The sequence below is a fragment of the Hypomesus transpacificus genome, chromosome 4 (assembly GCF_021917145.1).
Source record: "Hypomesus transpacificus isolate Combined female chromosome 4, fHypTra1, whole genome shotgun sequence".
Classification (NCBI taxonomy): domain Eukaryota; kingdom Metazoa; phylum Chordata; class Actinopteri; order Osmeriformes; family Osmeridae; genus Hypomesus; species Hypomesus transpacificus.
Genome location: NC_061063.1, coordinates 241214 through 265836, shown reverse-complemented (window position 1 = coordinate 265836; position 24623 = coordinate 241214). Strand labels below are relative to the sequence as shown.

At 51.1% G+C, this 24623-nt stretch overlaps 1 protein-coding gene across 1 annotated transcript in view; it reads right to left on the bottom strand.

The window, feature by feature from the left end:
• Window positions 1-24547, bottom strand: part of tmem104 (transmembrane protein 104) — a 31470-nt gene extending 6923 nt beyond the window's left edge. The window contains exons 1-9 of the mRNA XM_047019323.1: window positions 24133-24547; window positions 23502-23585; window positions 22780-22901; window positions 22335-22416; window positions 22129-22216; window positions 21957-22040; window positions 16930-17029; window positions 15983-16079; window positions 3971-4064 (exon numbers count right to left, since the gene is read on the bottom strand). Of these exons, the coding sequence (XP_046875279.1) occupies window positions 3971-4064; window positions 15983-16079; window positions 16930-17029; window positions 21957-22040; window positions 22129-22216; window positions 22335-22416; window positions 22780-22901; window positions 23502-23546 (712 nt within the window). The 5' untranslated portion in view covers window positions 23547-23585; window positions 24133-24547. The remainder of the gene's footprint in view (window positions 1-3970; window positions 4065-15982; window positions 16080-16929; window positions 17030-21956; window positions 22041-22128; window positions 22217-22334; window positions 22417-22779; window positions 22902-23501; window positions 23586-24132) is intronic.
• Window positions 24548-24623: the final 76 nt, after the last annotated feature.

Here is a 24623-nt window from a genome sequence, read left to right as displayed (position 1 = left end):
GTCCAGAGGGAGGAGTTGGAAGAGGGGTGGAACGATGGAAGGATAAAGGGAGCCCGACAGAGGAAGAGAAAGAAGGAGGGAGGGGTGAGATGGAAGGAGGGTGAGATGGAGGGAGGGAAGAAGATAAATGGAAGGAAGGGGTGATGAAGGGATGGAAAGTAGGAAAAAAGGGGAGGATGGAAGGAAGGGGGGATGGAAGGAGGTGACAAAGAGGTGTAGAAGCATCATTCATCAGTCCTGTTGCTAGACAGGTCAGGGGTGATGGATAAAGAGGAACTGTGATTGGATGATGAGAAGTTGCAATAACCTATCACAAGATCATGCGTATCTTCATCAGTCACACCAGTACCAACAGTCACAAATAACAAAATGTCAAACACGTTTTATAACATATCTACGACACAATTCATCTGTTATTCTGTATGCTCACAGGGCTTTGTCTGAAAGGAGATGGTCAAAGACTAGAAATGAATATTTATACCCTCTGCTATTTGTATTCCCTCTTTCCTGTAAAGACAGGAGGAGGAAGAGACAAGATATAAACTCCTGACAAACAGGAGAACTGACAACATCAGTAAACCAGTGGACTGGACCTGCACACTAGCTGAACGCATCCTCCATTAAAATCATGCACAGATACTCTGCCTTTGGATGCATCGAAGGATGTCGCAGAATATTGAAATTATTATCTGTCTGACTAGATAACCTGAATACCAATAAACTCAACTGCAATGAAGAAGAGAGAGACAGAAAGAAAGAGAGAGAAAATCAGAGAAAGAGAGGGAGAGAAAGTGAGAGAATAAAGCAGAGATAGAGAAGGAGGGAGAAAAACAGAATGAGAAAGAGATAGGGAGAGAGAAAGAGGGTGAGATAGAGAAAGAGAGAGACAGACAGACAGAGAGATAGACAGAGAGAGCGAGAGACAGAGAGAGAAAGAGAGCGAGAGAGAGAGCGAGAGAGAGAGAGACCGAGACTGAAAATACGAACAACTTCAACCTCCACTGCAAGGTCAGGGAAGGTTGTGTCATTAAAATGCGCCACTCAACCCTCAGAGAGGGCGGTGTTAATCTAGGAATCTCTCTCCTTGCCCCTTGGTTGGCTGCTGCCTTATGAATATTAACACAGGTGTGTTGTTATGGTAATGACGATGTTTGAACATGCTGAGGCATGCTGTACCTCTCCGGTCTCCTTGCACCCTATTGCCCCGCAAGGTCTCTAAGATCTCAAAATGCCGGCTATCTGGTAATACCCAAAGTTAAGAAAAAAACTGCTGGAGGTAGGGCGTTCTCATATAGAGCACCTCTTCTTTGGAACAAATTACCCATCTCAATTAAGGAAGCTGATACTGTCTCGACATTTAAAACTAGATTAAAAACGTTCTTGTTTAGTCAATTCTATGATTGTTAAAGGGAAGTATGTGTGTACTTTCTATGTAAACCTGGGATGTGTGCTTGCCTATGTGTGTATCACATGTAACTTTTAAATTTTAATTATAGCTTATGTTCACATTGCCCAGCTAGATGTTACAAATAAAGTAAACCTGTTACTGTATATTGTTAGTATTATTATTATTATAGTTCCGTTGCTGTATATTGTTACTGTTATAGTTTTTATTACTAGTTGGAGACAACGGGGGACTGGCTGTTTTCATCCTTATTCGTATAAGTATAACCTACTTTAGAGTTCTTTCCCCTGGAACAGATTTCATGTTCCAACTGAGGGGGGCTGTCGTTGTTTTGGTGTGTGGGGCTGCATCAAATACCCTTTTTGCTCTGTTAAATTGCTGCACTAGTCCACACTTGACCGGTGGGGATCTCATTCTATTTTGACTGTAACTGTTAGCTGCTCCTGGCATTCTCTAATCCCTGCTCTCCTCTCTGTCCCCCCCCCACACATTCCCTGTGGTGTGGGGGGTTTGAGCTGTCAGGACCTGCTTGGTCGTCGGTCTGCCAACGCTGAACCAGGTCGTCACCCGGAATCCAGTCTCCATGACGGCCAACAGCGAGTTTCCCGGTCCCATCCAACGTCTATAAAGCCGAACAATGGATTTTGGTGTTTCAAAACCCATTGACACTGTATGACTATGTTTAGCTTGTGTTCTGCTCCTCTCTCTTACCAACCGTCTCTGGAGGAGGGGATCCCTCTCTGAATTGCTCCTCCCAAGGTTTCTTCCATTTTTTCTCCCGGTGGGAGTTTTTCTGGGAGTTTTTCCTTGTCTTCCTTGAGGGTTTAGGTTGGTTGAGGGGCAGTTCTATGGGCGCATGTGAAGCCCTCTGTGACATGCTTGCGTGTAAAAAGGGCTATACAAATAAATTTGATTTGATTTGATTTGATTTGATCTGAGGCAGTATGGAAGCAGGCCATGCAGCATCTTACGTGGAGCTGGATGATTCAGACACATGCTCTGCTAATCAGGGCAGAGCGGAGAGCACATACCTGTTACTAAACTGCCCTCTTCCTGGGTATACAGCGTGCTAATGAGGCGGGATGAGGTGGGTGTGCAAGGCCGCACACACACACACACACACACACAATGACACACACACGCATGTGAACCAATCACACCCAGATGAGCGTCTCCATGGTGTAAACAGTCGTTAGTCGGCGGTAATTTGTCGGAGGGAACAACAGCTCCAGCACATCACCATGGCGCCCGAGGGATGACATGCCTTCCAGGAATGATCGGGACAAGGCTCATTCAAATAACCCCACATCACACCTTAATGGACAAACAGCTCTGGTATCCCTCCTGCAGACAGGCTGGCTAGCCGCGCTAGCATCCGTTAGCCTTGAGGAGAGCTCTCCCAGGATGAACACGCTGAACAATTCATGGACAGAGACGTAGCGCGACTCGCGGCTAAATCAAATAAACGCTTTCAATACAGCTGGGCACTGATGCCCAAACAGGTGCTGAAATGAGTCATTTGGGTGTGATTCATCACACAGCTATACACACTGTGGAAAGCCATGTGTGCCTGTGTCTGTGTGTGTGTGTGTGTGTATGTGTTTGTGTGTGTGTGTGTGTCTGTGTGTGTGTGTGTCTGTGTGTGTGTGTGTGTGTTAAGAAGGCAGTCCACTTTTATGAATGGATCAGGGAAGCAGAGCTGGCAGGAAAGACTTGCCACAGTAGCCATTTTGGATCATTATCCAGTGCAGTTGTGAGGTCTGGCCAGCAGACATGGCTAATCAATCAAAGACAGACCTCAGGGAGGAAGAGGGTGGACCAGGGCCAGACTACACATCCCACAATGCTTTGTGGATGGCCAGAAACTGGACAGTCTGTTTTTATGTTCATGTGTGTGTGTGCGGTTGATTATGACAGCCGTGTAGACTTGTGTGTGTGTATGGGCCTGTGTGTGTGTATGGGTCTGTGTGTGTATGGGCCTGTGTGTGTTTGTGTGTGTGTGGTGATTCAGGGTGTTGTGATGTTAGCGGTGGGCCAGGACAGATGGTTTATTCTGGTGTGTGAGACCGTGAGTGACGGTCCAATCAGGACTGGGACACAGTCAGCCATGTCCTCCTGATGGATGGGAGGAGAGAGGGAGAGAGAGAGAGGTAGGGAGAGACAGAGTGAGAGGAGAGAGAGAGAGGTAGGGAGAGACAGAGTGAGAGGAGAGAGAGAGAGGTAGGGAGAGACAGAGTGAGAGGAGAGAGAGAGAGGTAGGGAGAGACAGAGTGAGAGGAGCGAGAGAGAGGTAGGGAGAGACAGAGTGAGAGGAGCGAGAGAGGGAGAGGGAGAGAGAGTGAGAGGAGAGACAGAGAGGAGAGACAGAGTGACAGGAGCGAGAGAGGGAGAGGAGGAGAAAGGTAGGGAGAGACAGAGTGAGAGGAGCGAGAGAGGGAGAGAGTGAGAGAGTGAGAGGGAGGTAGGGAGAGACAGAGTGAGAGGAGCGAGAGAGGGAGAGGAGGATGAGATAGATACAGATAGATATGGGGGAGAGGAGGGAGGAGGAGAGCGGAGGTGCGTTACCTATCCAGCGCATGAGGGAGGTGAGGATCTGGAGATACTTGGTCTTCTGAGCGTTGAAGAAGGTGAACGGACCCATCATCACGGTGAAAACACTCTGAGAGAGAGAGAGAGAGAGAAACAAAGAGATATACGGCAGTGAGAATCAGACAAACAAGAAAAACACAAGAGTCTGGCACATAACCACACTGTACGGCACAGAGTGTGTGCTGAAATAACCAGTTAACATACCACACACAACATAAGACAAACAGAAACAATTAAAAATAAAATAAAAAGTGGGAATCCATTGTCAATATAATGAGGGATGATTGTGTCCTGACTGTGGAGGTCTGCCAATGTGCCAATGGTATCCCAAAATTGTCTCTCCCTCCCTCCCTCCCTCCCTCCCTCCCTCCCTCCCCCCCCTCTCCCCCCCCTCTCTCTCAGTCCCTCTCTCACAGTCCCTCTCCCCCTCTCTCTCAGTCCCTCTCTCACAGTCCCTCCCTCCCTCTCTCTGTCCCTCCCTCCCTCTGTCCCTCTCTCCCTCTCTGTCCCTCCCTCCCTCCCTCTCTCTGTCTGTCCCTCCCTCTCTCTCTCCCTCTCTCCCTCCCTCCCTCTCTCTGTCCCTCCCTCCCTCCGGGGGTGTCGGGGCCAGCCAGGAGCATGAGCCCTGGAGAGGCTGAGATAAGAGCAGGACTAAACAAGCATCATGTCACTAGCTAGCAACAGTAAGAAGGCAGGAGATGGCTAGCAGGCTAGCTGAAAATGCCACTGTTTTCAAAATTACACAAAGCTAGCTACAGCTACATGACAGAGCGTTGAAGGCTAGCAGGCTAGCTATGAATACTAATGGCGTGGGTGCAGTACTGTGTGTGGCTAGCGACAGGCATCGCTGGTGCGTAGGCCAGCTTAGACAGCTAAACAAGGACGCCAGACACATGGAGGGAGCGCTAGCAGGGAGCGCTAGCTGGGAGCGCTGGCAGGGAACGCTAGCACGCTCGCAGAGAATGTCCATGACTGAGAAGCTACATGTAGTTAGCGAAAGACGGAGAGAGCGAGAGAGAGAGCGAGAGAGAGAGATCTCTAATGTCTGAAAGTGAAGTGATGGTCTGTGTGATAAAGACAAGATGGGCCATTTGTGGCCAATCAAGTCGAGTCTGGATCAGTCCAGCCCAGTCCTTGGCTTGTCTGTCCATCCATCCATCCATCTTTTCACTTATTCATCTGCTTTGTCTAACTCTGGTCATCATATAATTTTCTGGTCTCTTTCTCTCCTCGATTTCTTCAACACTCTTTCAGTGTCTCACTCTTCTTTCCCATAAATCTTTCCTCTCCCACATCCACCCATCCCTTTCTCAATCCTTCCTTTTGGTGTCAGGGCACGGTATGGGAGAGATGGAGGAATGGAAGGAGGGATTGATGAACGGGAGAAGGAGGGTCGGTAAAGAGAGAGGTGAGAGAAATGGAATGAGGGAAAGCATGGGAGGGAGGGAGGGAAGGAGGGAAGGAGGGATAAGAAAGCTGGAGAAAGATGGATGAGCTGAGGGGAGAGTGAGGGGGGGGGGGGGGTGAAGATGAGTCTAATGTTGGGGAGTTTTAATGGAGAATGACTGGAGGGCCATTAGGACAAAGTGGACCAGCAAGTAGAGCGAGGAGAGAAAGGGAGGACAGAGTGTGTGTGTGTGTCCTAGCTGATGAATACCCCCCCTTCATGTGTCAGAGTAACCTGGGAGCACGCATGAATCACAACCACCGTCTCAAAACACACACTCAACGCACGCACGCGCAGTGCACACACACACACACTAAAAGCCAACCAAATAGAGCACAGCAGAAACCCAACAGTTTAACAGGCTTCAGTAAAGAATAAATCTCAGAGAGAGAGAGAGAGAGAGAGAGAGAGAGAGAGAGAGAGAGTAAGAAGCAGAGAGAGAGAGAGAGAGAGAGAGAAGCAGAAAGAGAGAGAGAGACAGAGAGAGAGAGAAAAATGACAGAGAGAGAATAAGAAGCAGAGAGAAGGGGCATTGTGCTGTAGGGTGAGTCAGCCCCAGAGAGCCTGCAGACAGAGGGAAAGGAAGAGAAGGAGAGTGTGAAAGGAGAAGACAAGCAGGGAGAAGAGGGAGCAGACCTGCTGCTGCAGGAGACACTCTTCTCTCTCCTCTCCCTTCTTCATCCCCTCCCTCCACAGACCTCCCCCCCCTCCACAGACCTCCCCCCCCTCCACAGACCTCCCCCCCCCTCCACAGACCTCCTCCTCAGACCTCCTCCTCCTCCTCCTCCTCCACAGACCTCCTCCTCCACAGACCTCCTCCACAGACCTCCTCCTCCACAGACCTCCTCCTCAGACCTCCTCCTCCTCCCCCTCCACAGACCTCCTCCTCCTCAGACCTCCTCCTCCTCCTCCTCCTCAGACCTCCTCCTCCTCAGACCTCCTCCTCCTCCTCCACAGACCTCCTCCACAGACCTCCTCCTCCACAGACCTCCTCCTCAGACCTCCTCCTCCTCCTCAGACCTCCTCCTCCTCCTCCTCCACAGACCTCCTCCTCCACAGACCTCCTCCACAGACCTCCTCCTCCACAGACCTCCCCCTCCACAGACCTCCTCCTCCACAGACCTCCTCCACAGACCTCCTCCTCCACAGACCTCCCCCTCCACAGACCTCCTCCTCCTCCTCCTCCTCCACAGACCTCCTCCTCCACAGACCTCCTCCTCCACAGACCTCCTCCTCCTCCTTCACAGACCTCCCCCTCCACAGACCTCCTCCTCCTCCTCCTCCTCCTCCTCCACAGACCTCCTCCTCCACAGACCTCCTCCTCAGACCTCCTCCTCCACAGACCTCCCCCTCCTCCTCCACAGACCTCCTCCTCCACAGACCTCCTCCTCCTCCTCCACAGACCTCCTCCTCCACAGACCTCCCCCTCCTCCACAGCCCTCCTCCACAGCCCCCCTCCTCCACAGATGGAGAGCAGAGGGATGAGAGGGTCAAAAGGCCAATAGGAAGCTCATTAGGAAGTCCTGCTAGGTGCTGTATGTGAGTGTGTGTGCAATCAGTGGGGCATGTCAACATGGTCTCCTGTCCACCCCTCCTCCTTGCTTCTCTCTCTCTTCTCCTCCCCTCCGCTCCGCTCTCCTCCAAAGTACTGACCCAGTGTCTCTTCTGAAATGGGACTCTGTGTCTGAACACACAGGTATTAATAGCACACAGCCACGGGTCAGGCCACACATACCCAGACCCAGACAGACCCACACGGGATCCCACACACACACGTTCGACCCATTGTGTATTGTGACTAGTCAAGTGGAGTTGTGGAGACATTCGTCTTCCTGCAGACCAGTTTCAAACCAGCACAGCCTGGTCCTGTGAACACAGCCTGGTCCTGTGAACAGTCTGGTCCTGTGAACACAGTCTGGTCCTGTGAACACAGTCTGGTCCTGTGAACACAGTCTGGTCCTGTGAACAGTCTGGTCCTGTGAACACAGTCTGGTCCTGTGAACAGTCTGGTCCTGTGAACACAGTCTGGTCCTGTGAACACAGTCTGGTCCTGTGAACAGTCTGGTCCTGTGAACACAGTCTGGTCCTGTGAACAGTCTGGTCCTGTGAACACAGTCTGGTCCTGTGAACACAGTCTGGTCCTGTGAACACAGTCTGGTCCTGTGAACACAGTCTGGTCCTGTGAACACAGTCTGGTCCTGTGAACACATCCATTTATTAATTTCATTCTGTTCAGGCCTCCCTGTCTCTCTTCCTTTCTCCCTTTCTCCATCTCCTTCTCTCTCCACATCCCTCTCTCTCTATATATATATGTACATGTAAATATAGATTTTTTTCTTATTTTACTGCCCAGGGAAAGTGCTTACGTTTCATGCTTTACGGAATAAATGCATCAACAGTCAAAATTAATTCTGTCTGAAGAGAAATTACTCAAATCGATTTAGGAATCTGTACATCCCTCTGCCTTCCTCCATGTCTCTGTCCTTTGTTCTCCCTCTGTATCAGCCCTGTCTCCCTGCTGCAAGGTGATGTTCTTAACACTGATGGCCCATCAACTCGGCCGTTCAGGATGAAGACAACGTTCAGGCATTTCCTTGCGTATCTGATAGCACCTTGCTCAGCAAATGTCTCTAAACTGCCTGCAATCACACAGGTGATTACACACACACACACACACACACACACACACACACACACACACACGAGCAAACACACCGACAGACACACACAAAAGCCAGCAAACAAACACACACACACCCGGTAAACTGCACGTAGAGAATGAGAAACTGCTAAGGTGACCAGCCTAGTGAATGATACAAACACAGGGATTTATTCTATTACCCCCAGAATGGGGCGAAACAGACACACACACTAGCACACACACACCCGCACCCACACACACCCACGCGCCCAGAGGGCCCAGAGCTCTCTACCTGGGTACAGCGGGTGTACATTCATTTTGACAGTGTTGATTGTCACACAGGGGTTATGGTGTGTGTGTGTGTGTGACCTTAAACGTAGCTTTGTGAAGAAAACAGGAGGTCAGAGTGGTCATGGGTCAGCTGACACATCCAGCCAATCATCTGTCGCTGGATGTCAGAGAGACCAGAGAGTCCTGCAGCCCAGAGTTCCCAGAGAGAACATTCTAGGGGTCCCCTACAGTCCAGACCAGCAGAACATGTAAGCAGACGGTCGGGATGGTGATCCATGAGACCAGGGAACGCTAATCCCAGCCATCCAGAGCCATCACATGGATTAACCTCCTCCCAATCCCACAACCCGCATGGACCATACGCCCAGGGCCATAATCTGCAATCCAGAGCAGATTTACACTGGTGAACTAGACTGCAGCCTGGTATGGACTGCCAGCTGTGAGGGGGGGGGGGGGGCGTCCTCCTAGCCTGGACTGGATGTGTGTGTGAGGGGGAGAGGAGAGGAGAAGAGAGGACAGTTTAACTGCAGTGGGAAGGCTTCCAGCCAGAATATGTGAAGGATCTTCTAACATCCTAATGTTATGATGTTCTATACATTCATCTAGGTCCTACAGCCCCAGGAGAATACAAGACCCTCCATTGATCATCCCCAACAAGACAAAGGATCTAATGAAAATGGTGAGAGAAGGAGGGGAAGGGGGGGAAGGGGGAGAGGAGGGAAAAGTGGAGGGAAGAGGGAGAAAGTATGGATGAGAGGAAGGGTGAGGGAGATTATATAAAGTGAGAGGGAGAGAATGTGTGAGGCCGAGTGTTGTGCGCGGGTGAATAGGTATACAGGTGTGACTGTGTGTGTGGGACGTTTGCTTGCATCTGTATGCATGACTGTGTGTGTTTGTGTGTGGCAGGATGAAGCAGTGTCTGACTCCTGCATCATTAATCACCTGAATAAATTACCATCACATCACGTAATTAAAAAAACAAATTAATGAACCAATAAAACATTGGAGGCATAAGTACAAAAGATTGCACTGGAGCACAGTGTTTTCTCAAACAGGCAACAACAACCTAGACCCAGCATCTAATGAGGAAACAAACGCAATTAGCACCCAAGTGTTTCTGCTGTGTGCCTTCTAGGTGGGTGAGTGGTGAGTAGACTAGGCACCGTCTGAATCCTGCTACTGAACCACCCTGTCCTAGCACCCTGTCCTCGCACCCTGTCCTAGCACCCTGTCCTAGCACCCTGTCCTCGCACCCTGTCCTAGCACCCTGTCCTAGCACCCTGTCCTCGCACACTGTCCTAGCACCCTGTCCTAGCACCCTGTCCTAGCACCCTGTCCTAGCACCCTGTCCTAGCACCCTGTCCTAGCACCCTGTCCTCGCACCCTGTCCTCGCACACTGTCCTAGCACCCTGTCCTCGCACCCTGTCCTCGCACACTGTCCTAGCACCCTGTCCTCGCACCCTGTCCTAGCACCCTGTCCTAGCACCCTGTCCTCGCACACTGTCCTAGCACCCTGTCCTAGCACCCTGTCCTAGCACACTGTCCTAGCACCCTGTCCTAGCACCCTGTCCTAGCACCCTGTCCTAGCACCCTGTCCTAGCACCCTGTCCTCGCACCCTGTCCTCGCACACTGTCCTAGCACCCTGTCCTCGCACCCTGTCCTCGCACACTGTCCTAGCACCCTGTCCTCGCACCCTGTCCTAGCACCCTGTCCTAGCACCCTGTCCTCGCACACTGTCCTAGCACCCTGTCCTAGCACCCTGTCCTAGCACACTGTCCTAGCACCCTGTCCTAGCACCCTGTCCTAGCACACTGTCCTCGCACCCTGTCCTAGCACCCTGTCCTCGCACCCTGTCCTCGCACACTGTCCTAGCACCCTGTCCTCGCACCCTGTCCTAGCACCCTGTCCTAGCACCCTGTCCTCGCACCCTGTCCTAGCACCCTGTCCTAGCACCCTGTCCTCGCACACTGTCCTAGCACCCTGTCCTAGCACCCTGTCCTAGCACACTGTCCTCGCACCCTGTCCTAGCACCCTGTCCTAGCACCCTGTCCTCGCACACTGTCCTAGCACCCTGTCCTAGCACCCTGTCCTAGCACCCTGTCCTAGCACACTGTCCTAGCACCCTGTCCTCGCACACTGTCCTCGCACACTGTCCTAGCACCCTGTCCTAGCAACATGACTAGGAGGAGAGCAGACTGGCATTTATGCATCACTGTGTGTGTGTGTGCGTGTATGTGAGATTGTGTGTGTGTGTGTTTGACAGCGTGTGTGTGTTTAAGGGAGAGTGTTGTGTGTGACAGACAAACTGTGTGTAGAGTTGAGAGCAGAGCTTATCGGCCGGCAGCAGAAGCTGCTACATCCCTGGTGTGACCAGCAGCCATACACACATCAGTCAGATCTCTGCTGCGCACGCACGCACACACACACACACACACACACACACACACCCCTGGGGTCATTATCAGGCAGGCGAGAAGACAACTCTCCACATCCCAGAATAAACACAGAAAATAGAGACATGAAAAATGAATGACTACCAACTCTGTCTGTCTGTGAGTCTCTCTCTCCCTCTGCCCCCCTACCTCCTCCTCTGTCTCCCCCCCCCTCCCTCCCTCTCCCCCCCCCCCCAGGACTCAGAGGGGAGGCAGGCGTCAGGAGGTCAGTCAGGCAGACAAACATGACGACAGGTTGGCACCTCGTCACACACACACGATACCTCCCCTTTCCTCCTCTCCTTCATTGCCTCTCTGCCTCTGCCTCTCTGCCTCTCTCTGTTGCACCACAGGGTGGAGGCGCTCCAGCAGCAGGAGCTAAGCACCTGTGAGTTCAGGCTGCTGGGGTCAGGTGGTGTGTACACCCCCCATCTCCCCTCGCCCCCATCTCCCTCGCCCCCATCTCCCTCGCCCCCCATCTCCCTCGCCCCCCCCATCTCCCCTCGCCCCCATCTCCCTCGCCCCCCATCTCCCTCGCCCCCCATCTCCCTCGCCCCCCCATCTCCCCTCGCCCCCATCTCCCTCGCCCCCATCTCCCTCGCCCCCATCTCCCTCGCCCCCATCTCCCTCGCCCCCATCTCCCTCGCCCCCATCTTCCTTGCCCCCAGTCCCCCACCCCCGTCCCCAGCCCACCACCCTCACACCCTCTCTCAGACAAAGAAACACACCCTCTCTCAGACACACACACACACCTTTCCTCGGTCTCTATCTGGGCCACAGCCATACAGCAGTCAACTGACAGGCGTCAGGTGTGAGAGAAGACTACAGTAAGCATGCATTAGGAGTACTGATGAACACACACACACACACTACACAGACACACACACAGACACACACACAGTACCCACACCTTCCTGTGAGGACTGAGGGTGTTGACAGCTTCCTGGAGGTCTGGCCAGCCCAGCTAATTAAAGCTCCTAACAGAGTGTCCCAGTCCTCAACGCCTCATAAGACCCATTACTACAGGAGGAGGGGAGAGGAGAGGAGAGGAGAGGAGAGGAGGGGAGAGGAGGAGGAGAGGAAAAGATGAGGAGAGGAGGGGAGAGGAGAGGAAAAGATGAGGAGAGGATGGGAGAGGAGAGGAGAGTGGAGAAATGTCCACAAGTTTTATGACCTCACAGGGATGTCACATTACCGACACACACATATATAAAAACTCCACCCAGTGTATGTGGGCATGGTTTAATGTGAGCGTTCATTACAGGTTCATTACATGGACAACACATCCTTACTCTTCTTCCACCCTGGAGAACAAGGATGTGCCCTTGCAGCTGATGACTTGTCAGACACGTGCGCACACACACACACGAAGAAAGAGCTTGTTACTCTGGTAGGTAAAACACAGCACCACATGAAGTCTCAGTCACACACACAGCTCTGCTAAAAAGACACACACACATACACACCTTAGCTCTGCTGAAGACACACACACACGCACACGCTTTGCCTTCATTCATGTGCTGTTTTATATAAACTAAATGTGAATGAACTGTAGGTCATCTAAATCTCCCTTCCTAATCTGTACACCCTACCCTCCTACCCTCCTACCCACACTACACCCTTCCCTCCTACCCTCCTACCCACACTACACCCTTCCCTCCTACCCTCCTACCCACACTACACCCTTCCCTCCTACCCTCCTACCCACACTACACCCTTCCCTCCTACCCTCCTACCCACACTACACCCTTCCCTCCTACCCACACTACACCCTTCCCTCCTACCCTCCTACCCACACTACACCCTTCCCTCCTACCCACACTACAACCCTTCCCTCCTACCCTCCTACCCTCCTACCCACACTACACCCTTCCCTCCTACCCTTCTACCCACACTACACCCTTCCCTCCTACCCTCCTACCTACACTACACCCTTCCCTCCTACCCACACTACACCCTTCCCTCCTACCCTCCTACCTACACTACACCCTTCCCTCCTACCCTCCTACCTACACTACACCCTTCCCTCCTATTCCCAACTTCTCCCCCCAGTCCCTCGAATCTGCAGTTCTGAAGGCGTGTTCTCCTGCTGTGTGTTGGAGAACCCTGAGGAGAGTTCCCTCCACACGTGGTCCCTAGATCCAACACAGTGTATGTGTGTGTGTGTGTGTGTGTGTGTGTGTGTGTGTGTGTGTGTGTGTGTGTGAAGGAGGATGACAGTGCAGATGGTTTAATAGAGATTATCTCAGCAGGGAGAGCTGTTGGAGCTGGGGACTACGCAAGGGGAGCCCACACACACACACCCCACACACCCCACACACACACACACACACACACACACTGGAGGAACATCTAAAGGAAAAGAATGACTAGCTTTCACACAAACATGAAAGCACACCCTGAGGTTCTGCATGTATGTGCATTATTGTCATGTGTGTGCAAGTGTGTGTGTGTATCAAACAGGGACTATAAAGTGCATGAAAACAGATGGTTGCTTTTTATAGGAGGATCTCACTGGGCAACCAAGCACTAATGCAAACACACACACACTAACACCATACACACACACACACACCAGAGGAACGCATGGTCAGCTAGAACACAGGTTTGAGCTGACATCCAGTATGGATCTGCTGTCAGTCCAGCACACACACACACACACACACCATATCTATTAAAGTGCTGTCAAAATCCCTCTCATCTTATACGCAGGGAGGATCCAGGGAACCCTTCTGGATACATGATGCCACCACAGCATGGAGTCACGACACACACACACACACACACACACGGGCGCACACACACACACACACACACACACACGGGCGCACACACACACACACACACACACACACACACACACGGGCGCACACACATCCGGGACTAAGCGAGGACCCAGGTTTGACTGAGGTGAGAGTGTGTGAGTGTGTGAGAAAGAGTCTTAGAGAGAGAGAGAGAGAGAGAGAGAGAGAGAGAGAGAGAGGAGAGAGAGAGAGAGAGAGAGAGAGAGAGAGAGAGGCGAGGAGAGAGAGAGAGAGAGAGAGAGTCACATCTTAATGCAGTGAAAGGCCTGCATCGACCGACCCTTAACTCAGTCCATGGTAATGAAATGAAGTCTTTAGTTAGATACAAGTTCTGTTTCGCTCTGCTATGACACAGCAGAATCCTATTCACAGCAGTATTGACTGCAGGAACAGGTCACATGGAGACCAGACCAGACCAGACAGACCCCCACTGAGTCCAAACTGACTTCATCACTGGAGTGATGTTACTGGGAGTCTCCATTGTCTCTGTTAGAGAGCTACAATCAATGACAATCAATGACCTTCTGGGCTCTCAATGAAGACTAGAAGAGACTGATCAGGGGGAGGGGGAGAGAGAGACCGGCGAGAAAGAACTCATGAACGAGAAAGAAAGACCAGGACCGAAATAAATGAAGAGAAAGAGAAATAATGTGTGTGTGTGTGTGTCTGTGTGTGGTTTAGGGGGAGCCAATGGGCTTCAGGCTCCAGGAAGAGTATCATGACCTTGTGGTGTTTGCTCTGGGAAACGAGAGGAAGATGACAGGGAGGGAGGGAGGGAGGGAGGGAGGGAGGGAGGGAGGGAGGGAGGGGAGGGAGGGAGGGGAGGGAGGGAGGGAGGGAGGGAGGGAGGGAGGGAGGGAGGGAGGGGAGGGGAGGGAGAGCCATTTAAGCTGGTGTGGTTTTGAGCAGAGACGAGAATCCTTAGAGAGAGACAACTATCAATACCACTACTCTGTCTGTCACAACCCTTCATCTGGACACTCACAGGATGTCTCTCTCGCTCCCTCACTTTCTTTGTCCCTCTCTCCCTCTCCCTCTCTCACTCCCTCTCTCTCCCTCTCTCTCTCCCCCTCTTATCCAGAGCGTCTACCAGGAGTGCATTCATATTTCATCAAAGCCAGACGAGAAGCACACAAGTGGAGAGAAGAGAGAGGAAGACAGAAGAGAGAGATGAGAGGAAGAGAGAGGAGAGAGGAGAGAGAGGAGAGAGAGGAGAGAGAGAACACCTAATGAGGCTTCACTGAGGAGGAAAACAGAGACAGACTTCCCTCCAGTCTAAGCTATCTGAACACCTGTGAGAGAAGAGACTAACTAAGGAGACACCACTTCTTCAGGAAGTGATGAAGCTTCGTCCCGTTCGGTCTGGTCAGGTCAGGGGTCAGGGGTCAGGTGAGGTCGACCAGACCAGCTGAGGCTGAGCACAACAGCAGAAAAGTACCAGCTAGGATTTGTGGTCATAAGAATTCACATCTTGCAACAAGCATGCGTTTACACACACACACACATATATACAGTACACACACACACATCTACACATTCACACAAATGTGTGTACAAACACACAAGACAATGCATCAGCATCATTTGTTTACATGCAGCAAGAAGCTTACAAGATCAAACGGAAAAAAAGATTAATTTATTAGTCAAATGTTTGAGTTGGCACAGTTTAGATTGAACAAGGAGATGGGAGGGGGGGGAGACACGGGGGGGGGGGGGGGGGGAATAACACAGGGTGAGATCAGCCCATCTATCAATGTCGGCCCGTAAAGTTAAAGCAAGATCAAAAATCTCAAGAGTTTAGCTCTCTTAGGACTTCAAGTTACACACTTACACACACTCACAAATTCGCACACACACTCAAGTGGAAATAGGGAGAAGAGGGGGGGGGGTTAGGTGAGAGAAGGGAGCAGGAGAGAGAGGTGGATAGGCAGAGAAGGAGAGGCTGTGGGGAGAGAGAGGTGAGAGTTCCTGGGGGCTAGTCTGACAGGAATACTGAAGGTGGCTGCAACACCAGGACAGAGAGAGCGAGAGATGGGGGAGAGACAGGGGAGAGGGGGGCGAGAGACAGGGGAGAGAGACAGGGGAGAGGGGGGCGAGAGACAGGGGAGAGAGACAGGGGAGAGGGGGGCGAGAGACCGAGGAGAGAGACAGGGGAGAGAGACAGGGGAGAGGGGGGGGGGAGAGGGCTCTAAGGGGTTTAGTCTGACACCAATACAGAAGAGGTTGGCATGTCAGGACATGGTCGTCTGGGTTACCGCAGGCGGCCTGAGGAGGTGGCAGAGACAAGGAGGTGTCGTATGCAAGCTGCAGGTACAGAGAGACCAGGAGAGAGACAGACAGCAGGACAGGCAGACAGCGTGTATGTACTCACCAGGAAGACTCTGTATGCGTTTAATCTGCTGATCGATCCCCAACACACATCTGTGTCGTTGTACTGCACACTGCCTGCACTGCACGACTGGTTCCCACTGCAGACACACACACGTAAGCCATCAGGTCTATGGTTGTGTCTTTTCGGCTGGCGGGGCTAATTCAGAAAGCCTTGACAGTCCCAATATGGAATAACTGAGCACTAGCTGTCTGTACTCCTGTAGCCAATGGGCAAGCAATAACAACCTGAGAGAGAGAGAGCGAGAGAGCGAGAGAGCGAGAGCGAGAGAGCGAGAGAGCGAGAGAGAGCGAGAGAGAGCGAGAGAGAGCGAGAGAGAGAGAGAGAGAGAGAGAGAGAGAGAGAGAGAGAGAGAGAGAGAGAGAGAGAGAGAGAGAGAGAGAGCGAGAGCGAGAGCGAGAGAGAGAGAGACAGATTTGGTGGTACTGATAGTGGGGTTAGGGTGAAGAAGATGGGAATGTGAGGGTGAGAGAGTAGGAGGGTGAGAGGGTCAGTGTAAGAGGGTGAGAGGGTCATGGAGAGTGAGGGGTAGAGTGAGAGGGTGATGGAGAGTGAGGGGTAGAGTGAGAGGGTGATGGAGAGTGAGGGGTAGAGTGAGAGGGTGATGGAGAGTGAGGGGTAGAGTGAGAGGGTGAGAGGGTGATGGAGAGTGAGGGGTAGAGTGAGAGGGTGAGAGGGTGATGGTGAGGGGGTGAGAGGGTAAGAGTAAGTGGGTGAGAGGGTGAGAGGGTGATGGTGAGTGAGGGGTAGAGTGAGAGGGTGATGGTGAGGGGGTGATGGTGAGGGGGTGAGAGGGTAAGAGTAAGTGGGTGAGAGGGTGAGAGGGTGATGGTGAGTGAGGGGTAGAGTGAGAGGGTGATGGTGAGGGGGTGATGGTGAGGGGGTGAGAGGGTAAGAGTATGGGGGTGAGAGGGTGAGGTGGATCTTACCAGGCCACCTCCATGAGGGACAGAGGCACTGCAGCAGCGTAGATGGCCAGGTCTCCATACAGGTACACGATGATGCAGATGTAGAACATGTTGACTCCCACTGCAGGAGACAGAGGAAAAGACGTTATCTGGGTCCATGTAAGTCAGGAACACTCTGGACACACATCCTGCATGTTTAGCTGGAACACCAGAAGCATTTGAGCATTCTAACGCCAAAGTTTGGACACCACGGGTCAAGAGGTGAGGTCATGGCCTTCTATTAAGGCAAAGATGTTGATGATATCTAATCTGAATAAGTACAACCTGAAGGAATCTATGGATTCTCCCTCCTCAACCCTCTACGGACACAATGAAGCTTGAGTCGCCGTTGTCTAGTACATTTTTTATTTTACTCGCCAGACTTTTTATATGAAATGCATGAACAATGCAAGTACATTATCTGTCTGAATTATTCTTTATGTTGCATATGGATTTAATCATTATATTTTTGGCAAATGTCTTTCTCTTGCTACTTGACTTCAGCCACCTCTCTAGTCCGGACAATGGTTCATAGGCCTACTGCTGAAGCTCTGGGCCTTCTGTTGAAATAAGGATCAGGTCTGAAAGGCATGAGGATGAGACTGCTACGGACATCTGATTTTATTCTCTTTTGGGCACTGAAGGCTCTTTCGCAGTTGGCAGAGCTGATTTGCAGAGCTGATTAGCAGAGCAAGAATAATAAGGAACAGTAGGCTTAATCTTAAATTGTCTTTATAACTACAACAAAAAGTATGAAGTGTTTTCTGCTCAGACTGGAATTGTAGGCTAGCTTGTTTGCATCCATCTCTTTGTGCGTGATGAGTGCCGTAAAATCAAGTCAATCTTTTTGTGAGACAGCGACAGAGGCAGTGTAGCGTGTTACCTTCCCTAGCGACAAAAATCTAGCGACTTTCCATTACTTTGGCAATCTCTGTTTTCGTTGTTGAGCAGCAGCAAAATAACTAATTGTACGTCTGTTGTCATTGCAGCCAATCATGTTAACTCACAGTCAAGTGACGGTGCGTCATTGAAATCTGCGCTAAACGTATTATTTGCTTCTAACTCAGTCACAGGCGAGTGAAATTAAACAATTTACTATCCATTGGCTAATTAAAGAAAATTTTTAGTCGCCCAGCATGAAATTTGGTCGCATATGCAAGTGATTTACTCGCATTATAGAGGGTTGCTACTGGTCTTGAGTACAGAGCAGGAGACAGGCTGGGGACAGACAGGGGACAGGCTGGGGACAGGGCAGGGGACAGACAGAGGACAGGCTGGGGACAGACAGGGGACAGGGCAGGGAACAGGCAGGGGACAGACAGGGGACAGGCTGGGGACAGACAGGGGACAGGGCAGGGGACAGACAGGGGACAGACAGAGGACAGACAGGGGACAGGGCAGGGGACAGACAGGGGACAGACAGAGGACAGACAGGGGACAGGGCAGGGGACAGACAGGGGACAGACACGGGACAGACAGGGGACAGGCTGGGGACAGACAGGGGACAGGCAGGGGACAGACTGGGGACAGACAGGGGACAGACAGGGGACAGGGCAGGGGACAGACAGGGGACAGACAGGGGACAGACAGGGGACAGACAGGGGACAGTGGCCTTCCACAGTCCAGGTTAGTAGATCCTTCATCCTCCCCTGATGAGGCAGCAGACAACTGGCCCACTTCTCTTCTAATAGCTCATGTCATCACTCCATCAACTGCAATCTTCTCCCCCTGCACTCCTCCACCCCCTCCTGCCCTCCACCCCCCCCTGCCCTCCACCCCCCCCTCCGGGAGAGAACAGTCATAACAGTCACCTCTTCTTCACCAGAGGCATATTAATCACACTAATTAAGAAAGTAATCACTTTAGGAGGGAACATTTCCTTGTCAGGCCTCCACACACACAGAAATCTCAGTACACACAAATGCACCACCCCACACACACACACATTCCAGACACCCAGCACACACCTCTCCACAGACAGACACACACACACACACACCTCCAGTCGCACACCCTGCGGTCTCCTGGTGACTGAGCAGTAACTGAAGACTGGTAGAAGCTAACAGATCTCCACCATCAGAGAACTACTGCTAGCACGACACACATACAGACACAGACAGACACACACAGACACACACAGAGACACACAGAGACACACACACACAGGTGCAGCTGCCAGGTCATTCATTACTGCCAGGGAAATGAGAGAGATGAGTCTATTAAAAACACATAAAACACAGAGAGGGTTATAGTTTTACAGGCACAACTGATTCCTCTGATCTGGAGAGGAGGGAAGAGGTGAGGAGGAGGGGGGAGAGGTGAGGAGGAGAGGTGATAAGGAGAGGTGAGGAGGAGAGGTGATAAGGAGAGGGGAGGAGGAGAGGTGATAAGGAGAGGTGAGGAGGAGAGGTGATAAGGAGAGGTGAGGAGGAGAGGTGATAAGGAGAGGTGAGGAGGAGAGGTGATAAGGAGAGGTGAGGAGGAGAGGTGATAAGGATAAGTGATAAGGAGAGGGGAGGAGGAGAGGTGATAAGGAGAGGTGATAAGGAGAGGTGTGTGTGTGTGTGTGTTTTAGCGTAAGCTATTCAAGTGCCCTTCTATGCTGGCTTTCAGCTGAACTCAGAGGAGGAATGACGCATTTTTAATTGCTTAGAGAGGAAACACACATGCCCCATGCAGGAGCAAGACAGAGCCACTTGTTGGAGGTGGGATGTTAACAGGATCAACGGCCAGAGCAGGAATGAAGGCTACAGCCTCTAGCTATCTCAGTAACTGAGGAGCCTGGATGTCCATTCACCCCACATAGCCACACACACACTGCTGTCCTGTTTCTACAGCACACACACACTGCTGTCCTGTTTCTACAGCACACACTAACACACTGCTGTCCTGTTTCAACAGCACACACACACACACTGCTGTCCTGTTTCTACAGTACACACTAACACACACTGCTGTCCTTTTTCTACAGTACACACTAACACACACTGCTGTCCTGTTTCTACAGCACACACTAACACACACTGCTGTCCTGTTTTTCTACAGTACGCACTAACACACACTGCTGTCCTGTTTCAACAGCACACACTAACACACTGCTCTGTTCGGGGTCACACCTGAACCACACACACACACAATCACACGCACGACCACAAACACACACGACCACTAACACACACGACCACTAACACACACGACCACTAACACACGTGACCACTAACACAGACAGTTTTCTCCTGCATGCTGGGCCCAGTGCCCATCTAATTCAGATCTGATTAGAGTCACTGGGCAGCTCTCCACCTGCACGGAGAGAGAGAGGTGAGAGAGAAACAGAGAGAGAGAGACAGCAAGAGAATGAGAGGAGAGAGAGGAGAGAGAGGTAAGAGAGAGACAGAGAGAGAGAGATCGATGCCTCCTTGTCTCACCTGCTGTAGAGGACAGATACACCACGGAGAGATACCACCAAGGTCTACCTCACACACAGAGAGACGTGTGAATGTATCTATATTTGTTGTGTGCATATCTTAATGTGTATTTGTTTACATGAGTGGTGTGTTGGTATTTGTGTGGACCTGTGTGTGTGTGTATTAAACTCTGTGTGAGTGTTTGTGTGCATTGACATGTTGGTTTGTGAGTCAACAGCTCCACCTGCTGTCTAGAGATGGGATAGCACCCATCCTGCTCTCTCTGAGACACAGCACCCATCCTCCCCTCTGAGACACAGCACCCATCCTCCTCTCTCTCTCTGAGACACAGCACCCATCCTCCTCTCTCTCTCTGAAACACAGCACCCATCCTCCTCTCTCTCTCTGAGACACAGCACCCATCCTCCTCCTCTCTCTCTCTCTGAGACACAGCACCCATCCTCCTCTCTCTCTCTGAGACACAGCACCCATCCTCCTCTCTCTCTCTGAGACACAGCACCCATCCTCCTCTCTCTCTGAGACACAGCACCCATCCTCCTCTCTCTGAGACAGAGCACCCATCCTCCTCTCACTCTCTGAGACACAGCACCCATCCTCCTCTCTCTCTCTGAGACACAGCACCCATCCTCCTCTCTGAGACACAGCACCCATCCTCCTCCCCTCTGAGACACAGCACCCATCCTCCTCTCTCTCTGAGACACAGCACCCATCCTCCTCTCTCTGAGACACAGCACCCATCCTCCTCTCTCTCTGAGACACAGCACCCATCCTCCTCTCTCTCTCTCTGAGACACAGCACCCATCCTCCTCTCTCTCTGAGACACAGCACCCATCCTCCTCTCTCTCTCTGAGACACAGCACCCATCCTCCTCTCTCTCTGAGACACAGCACCCATCCTCTCTCTCTGAGACACAGCACCCATCCTCCTCTCTCTCTGAGACACAGCACCCATCCTCCTCTCTCTGAGACACAGCACCCATCCTCCTTTCTCTGAGACACAGCACCCATCCTCCTTTCTCTGAGCGACAGGACACACTGACAGGACCTGCTACTAGACTGTTGAGTCACCACACAGGAGAGGAGTGTGTGTGTGTGGGTGTGTATGTGTGTGCTTGTGTGTGTGTGTGTGTAACAGAAGAAGAGTGCTTTTGTTTCTGGTTCAAGGTGAACGTGATTCTGTCACGGCTACGCTAGCCAAGCTTTCATTAGCCACCCAATCACTCACACAACAATCCTGTTGGTGCACACACACGCAAAAACAGATTACATATACAGTAAGTACAGACACACAAAGATGACATACGTACACACACACACACACGGGCTGTGAAGATTAAAATGTGGCCTTGATGGGGTCTCCAATAGGTCATTACAACCAGAGGCAATTTATCCTTCCACAACTACAACCCATTAGAAGAAACAGCCTCTCTCTCTATGTGTGTGTGACAATGGGACATGAATGGGAGGCAGTGGTCCCGCATTAACCTTCAACACACAATCCCTCTATCTTTCCATCCCCATCCCTCAATCACCCACTGAGACTAGCCATCTAAAACAAGTGCACTCGTCATCGTGAGGTTCCTACCTTTGTTGAAGAACATGGAGGCCATCTGCCCCATCTCCACACGCTCCACGATGTCAAACTGATCCACTGGGCCTCCAGACCTCTCTAAAGACATGCACAGGGTCAGAGGGAATGTGTGTGTGTGTGTGTGTGTGTGTGGGGGGGGGGGGGGGGTGGAGGGAAGGTCACTCACGGATGGACAAAATCGGCCTTGCCTCCGGCCGTCCCCTGATGATGACATCATCGTCAGAGTAATCAGAGGTAGAGTCGCTGTCTTCCACCTGAAGATGGAGGATTCCAAACAGAGGAGAGAGTTGATAGCATCACAACACAAAACAGCAGTAACTTCCACTACCTTAAATATCTGTGCTGGTTGGGACAAGATGGCCGCCAACTCACCTCCTCCTGCTCTCTCCTCTTCCAGCGCAGCTGAGCATTGGCTGAAGCCATCGCCTCGATCACGAACGTGGTGTTCATGTAGCTGAGGAGGGAACGAGAGAGGGAGGAGGAGGAGGAGGAGAGAGAGTAGAGTGAGTACAAGGAGGGATGGTGAAAGGGGGAGGGGGAGAAGGAGAGAGATGGAGACAGAAATGAAGAGATACTGAACTTTTAACCAGCATGGGACCTCTTGATCTGCAGTCCAATGTGCTAGCCCTCAGCTTCACTGATCCTCACTGAGCTATAACCATCCTCACTGAGCTATAACCATCCTCACTGAGCTATAACCATCCTCACTGAGCTATAACCATCCTCACTGAGCTATAACCATCCTCACTGAGCTATAACCATCCTCACTGAGCAATCCCCTTCACTTTAGAGTTAGTGCCAGGATGGGTGAACTGACCTCATGAAGGCCAGAAAGGAGATGAGCGCCAGACTGACCACCCAGCCAGCCGTGGCAAAGGCCCTGGGCATGGTCAACGCCCCGGTGCCCACGATCAGGTTGAACATGTACACTAGCCCCACCTGGAAGAACCACACAACGGAGACATACACATACATACACACACACACCAGAGACACAAAGGGTACGAGTTTAGGACGGTCTCAAGAACCAGGAAGGTGGATGACAGAACAGGTCCAGTCATGGTGGCTAAACTGGGGATATTCATCACTGTCAGTCACCAGGGAGCCATCACTGTCCCTGAGCCAAAAAAGAGACTTCAAAGAACCTGGTTTAGTCTGACAAGCCTCAGCACAGAGTAGAGTTAAACTTTGTGGATCTCCAGGACAAATCAGCACTATAGCTGATGAAGTAAGAGTGGACAAAGTAGACACACATAACATGGGCTCTCTGTACAATCGCAGCTTGGCCAGATAGTGTTTCTGACCTTTGCAATACATGTTTGACCGTGTCAGCACTTACACTTCCTGTGTTCTGTTCTGTGATGACTAACTAAAATAACCACATCATTCAGGCATGTTTGGGGATAGATAGTGGGGACATGAAACTATCAATGTCAAGGGAACATTGAATCGTCCCCACCAATAATTAGCGGCAGAGCAAGGGGTGGTGTTAGTGACGTTCTTGACAGAAACTCCGATAACGTCCCAGCTGATACTTACAAACGGAGAGTATGGCTCACCGCTCTCGGTGATACCACCAGCCATGGCGGGGAGGGGTGGACGGACACTCTCGCCGGTCACAATCTGTAAAATTAGAACACGCGAATATCCATCAACTACAACTTTAGCCTACTGTAGCTAGCTTCAATAGCTGTGGGCAAATGGTCACCTATAAACAGTAGTAAGGCACCTATGAAGCCGCTACAAATAATTTCACTTGTTAATTGTCACAACTGACCAGATTGTCAGATTTTAAAAAGCAGCATCTGTCGAAAAGAGAGCAAAATACCTGGATACTTGACCAGGCTTCGCATATTATAAAATGTTTGCCAGATAGTGTAGACTCTTCTGTCTAGACTAATGTAGCCAAGTACTTGAGCTAGCTAGCTGTGCTAGTAACTAGGTACAAACAGGGCATTTTACCTCATGATTGCATCGATAAGCTGGCAAACAGCTACTATAGTGCTAGCTCTCTTGCCACTGACTGTTACCGTTGTTGTGCATGACTAGTATGCAGCTACTGTAATCTGTCTTCAATATTATCAAGTAGCTAGCCTATCCGTCTAGTCTAGCATCTGGTTAAAAAACACCTGCAAAGCGAAAAGTAAACACTTTCAACATAGCAACTCACCTTCCTCCAAATACAACTGGCTATAACCGTGCAGCCAGCCAGCCAGCTGATTCGAAATAACGGCTATCCAAAATGGCATATGTCCAGTCTTGATTGACTAGTACCAAAGGTTATTGTGGGGAAATAGGCAAAAGATAAATTAAGTTGCTTATGACTTGTGAAGTGGATCCTTCGCTACTTCGATTGTGCTAAAGCGGCTAGCACTAGCTAATGTTTGTTGCACTTAGTTTTGTATCTCAGGACATTCCCGATAACCAATTAACCCAAACTTTAAATGCCGTCTTCTTCGTTGTGCTCAATACTTCATCTTTCTGATATGGTGGTTCAAATGGGTAAATTCGTCGCGTCCAGTTTTCAAAGTCCGTTAATATAACATATTTGCTCTTGAACTACCTACACCCGATACAAGTCTAGAACTGAGTCGGTCACATGACGCAATATTTTATGGTGTTTTGCATTCGAATGAACCTAATGGCTATAGCCAGTCATGT